General features: G+C 43.9%; 1 protein-coding gene across 3 annotated transcripts in view; it reads left to right on the plus strand.

The window, feature by feature from the left end:
- The window catches only part of KLHL36 (kelch like family member 36), a 32,989-nt gene that overhangs the window by 14,200 nt on the left and 15,427 nt on the right, over positions 1-3,362 (plus strand). For 2 of the 3 annotated variants that reach the window (XM_014942359.1, XM_014942358.1), the window contains one exon: positions 439-520. In XM_014942359.1, the coding sequence (XP_014797845.1) occupies positions 461-520 (60 nt within the window). In that variant the 5' untranslated portion in view covers positions 439-460. Of the gene's footprint in view, positions 1-12; positions 167-438; positions 521-3,362 lie in introns of those variants that run through there. The other variant, XM_014942360.1, reaches the window with a different exon arrangement.

Genomic DNA, 3,362 nt, shown 5'->3' on the forward strand with positions numbered 1-3,362 from the left:
TTTTTTTTTTTTTTTTTTTTTTTCCGGCCGATGTAGCCCGCGGAGGATGCGCTGGAGCGGAGCCGGGTGTCGCCGGCCCCGGCGGGGGTTTGGGCTCCTAAAGGGGGCCCGGCTGGCGAGGGAAGGGAAATGGCTGTAGCCCGGGCAGCTGTGGGGAGGACGAGCAGTAAGTAAATAACTTACCATCGATAACATCCGCGCTGGGCTGTGATTATACCCGGGCACACACCCGACTTGTTGACACAACCGAGCGCTAATAACGGGAGAAAACAGCATCAGGGTGCGAATTTTTATTTATTTTTTTAACTCAAAGCGTTTTCAAGCCGCAGATTAGCGTGTGCAGGTGGTCTGAATCGTGTTGTTTATTCAGCACAATCAGGGTTTTAGCACTCGAAAGGCTCGGGGTGCTGCTAACATCTTCCTCTGCTTTTGTTCTAGAGGTGCTGTGGATCAGCCTGTCATGGAGGGAACCAGGCAAAGCAGGATTTGTCGTCCACACAAGATAAGCGAATCCTCAAAGGTTTGTGCATTTTTGTGTTGCCTACCAAAATAGCAAGTTACAGAAAAAACAAGGAGGGTGGGGGGGAATAAAGGCTTTCCTTTGGATGAAGTAGTTTGGAGGAATGTAAATACTCTGAGCTTTTACAAAGAGGCATGGAAACGGTGGTCTACCTGCTCAAATATTTTTTGATAGAAGAAGTTGCTACCTAGTGATTAAAAAAAAAAAAAAAAAAGGCAGCAGCAGCAAATGGGCATCTGCTCATCATGACTCATAACTTAAAAAAGAAACCCACATCATTGCAGCACAGTAGTTTCTCTATACCAAAAATCCAGGCGTTAAATATGAGGTGTTTATTTTAGGAATTTTTCCTACTAATCCATCTCATAAAATCCAAGTAAGTTACAGAAGCAAAACTGGGATTGCTCTTTAGATTTATGCTTTGTTTAGTGAAAGAGGGAGTCTTGATCCTGCAAACAGTGGCTGTTCCAGTGAACCCAAGATGTTTTCTTAGGTTTGTGCAGTTCATTTCCTTTGTATAGAATCTCTGCACAAATACATTGATTTTATTTGGGAATCCACAGAAGTCCATCTTTATGCAGGTCATCAGGATGACAACCCAAGATTTGTAAGATGTTAGTATCACCTCTAATTATTATTTTCACTTTGTTTCACAGCAGTGAAAGACTGCTTTTCTGCTCTAGCACGAGCAGTAGGTTACAGATGCTGCAGAGCAAGTACCTTGTCCTGCCAACAGCAGTGAGAAAAGACAACTTCTCAGTGCCTGTATCTTATCAAAGGTGAATGAGACAGATCTCATTCTCTTTTACATCACTGACGAGTGGTGCTGCTGCTGCATTAACAATCGGAATGAAATTAGATCTTTGAATCCGAGAGAAGTTAAAACACTGCTCTGATATAATTGAGAAAAAATAAATAGGACTAATTTTTAAATGCATCCCTAAAAATACATTCTTTCCCCGAGTGCCGATCCTGTCTTACCATTTAAATGGTTCACTCTGAATGTAATAATAATTCATCACATTAAAAATTAATTAACTTGACAGCATTGTTTTATTTTCTTGCTTGGGCAGCAGCTGTCACTATCTGTTAAACTTAGTAGATAATGCTAAAGCTGTTCTACAGAATATAAATAGCTTGAGAAAGATGCTCGTGTTTAGTATAAAATTAGTCTCGGTTTTGAAACGTGCAGCCATTGGCTTCTGCTGTTCGCTCCCTGAACGAATGAACTTGCAAAGTGGCTGAAATATGTTAATGTATTCTGGGTCCATCCAATGCCATCCCTAACGACGTTATGCTCGATTTCTGAAGCAGCAGCAGTTCTACATGGCAACAAGGATTTTAGGAGTACAAGTTGTCAGGCGTATTTGCGGCCAGGATTATGCTGCTGACTCGACAGCCAGCTGAGTAAATAGGGACCTCTGGCAAATCTCACGTTCTGCTGTAATCCTGTATGCTCGATGGGGCTGTTAGAGAATGTTAGAGAGAAACGATCAGCCAATTTAGACACAAGATGGAATAGGGTTTTGGTTTAATCCACTAACTATCCCCCGTGATTCAGAAGAGGGTGCTGTGTTAGTTCCTGTCTGCTCATCCGCTGGCCTTTATCACAGTGGCCACAAATGTATGGCTTGTCCTTTCCCATATTTATTCTCCTTCCCACCTCCTCCATCCCCTGGTCTCTGCAGGGACTCCTGTGTGATATCAGCATTTCTCAACCACAGAAAAACTAAGATTAAAAACTTCACACTCCTTAGACCCCGTGTTTGTTTTTTTTTTATGGTGCAGATCTCTGGCAGTTTTATTGTTCAGCGGAAGTTACTTTGCTGTTTGTGCCATAGATCCCACTTTCAGTTCAGAGATACGAAGCGGCAATGAGTATAAGGCAAATTAAAGAGTTTTGGCCCAGAAAACTTACAATTATTGTAGCCTCTTCACTTGGATTGGTTTAACTGTACACTTGTGTGTACAGAGTTATCCAACAGAAGGCTTTTTGGCAGCTCAGTCTCCATTGTTTAGAAAAGAGCATAAGCAAAACTAAAGAGAAACCACAGGGCCATCTCGCTAAGAGCAGCCTGTTTGGTTATGAATTTGGGTCTCTCTCTGGCGGGCTGCCTGCCGCGCCACCGCCGGCTGCTGAAAGGCAGACATGGGAGATCAGGCTCCCAAGGTTGGTATTAGCTCAGGATGATTGGCTGCCATCACGTCTGGGCAGTGGGGAGCTGCCTGTGTTATCTCACCATATAAAAGTGCCATTACCAAATTACGGACACAGAGCGCGTGTCTGGAGTGAGGGCTGCAGGCAGGGGAAAAGCCTTGGCTCTAGGACTGGAACCTTTCCCATCCAGGTGGGTCGAGAGGTTGTCTCACCGTGATTTAACCAACCCACTAATGGCTTAACCAGACAGCAATAATCATGTGCTTTCTGTTTGGGAAACCAGGAAAGCCACAGATAGTTAGGGTATCTAGGAGGAACAACAGTTTGGTGAAGGAGAAGTTGAACACCTGAGAGGCTTGAAGGAACTTCAGGTCATCTGTAGGTCTGTTTTCAGTGTAGGTATGGACTGAGACAGGTTTTCAGGGGGTCATTGTGGGACTGCAGTCTGAGGGTGTAGAACTGGGCAAGACCTAGGGTCCTACAGCCAGAACTGTTCAGAGCTGACTTAGGTACGACAAAAAGATGTGTTTCCTTTCCACCGCCTTTCGTTTCTCTTGCATGTTCTTACAGGCTCTGCAGCTCTGCCTGTTCTGGATTTGGTAATTAAAGTTACGTATTTGCATTTAACTTAACCTGGCTTATTACAAGAGATCACAAGGTAACTGACTGTACCATGGAGCGTGC

This window comes from Calidris pugnax, unplaced genomic scaffold (assembly GCF_001431845.1).
Source record: "Calidris pugnax isolate Ruff unplaced genomic scaffold, ASM143184v1 scaffold28, whole genome shotgun sequence".
NCBI classification, from domain to species: Eukaryota; Metazoa; Chordata; class Aves; order Charadriiformes; family Scolopacidae; genus Calidris; species Calidris pugnax.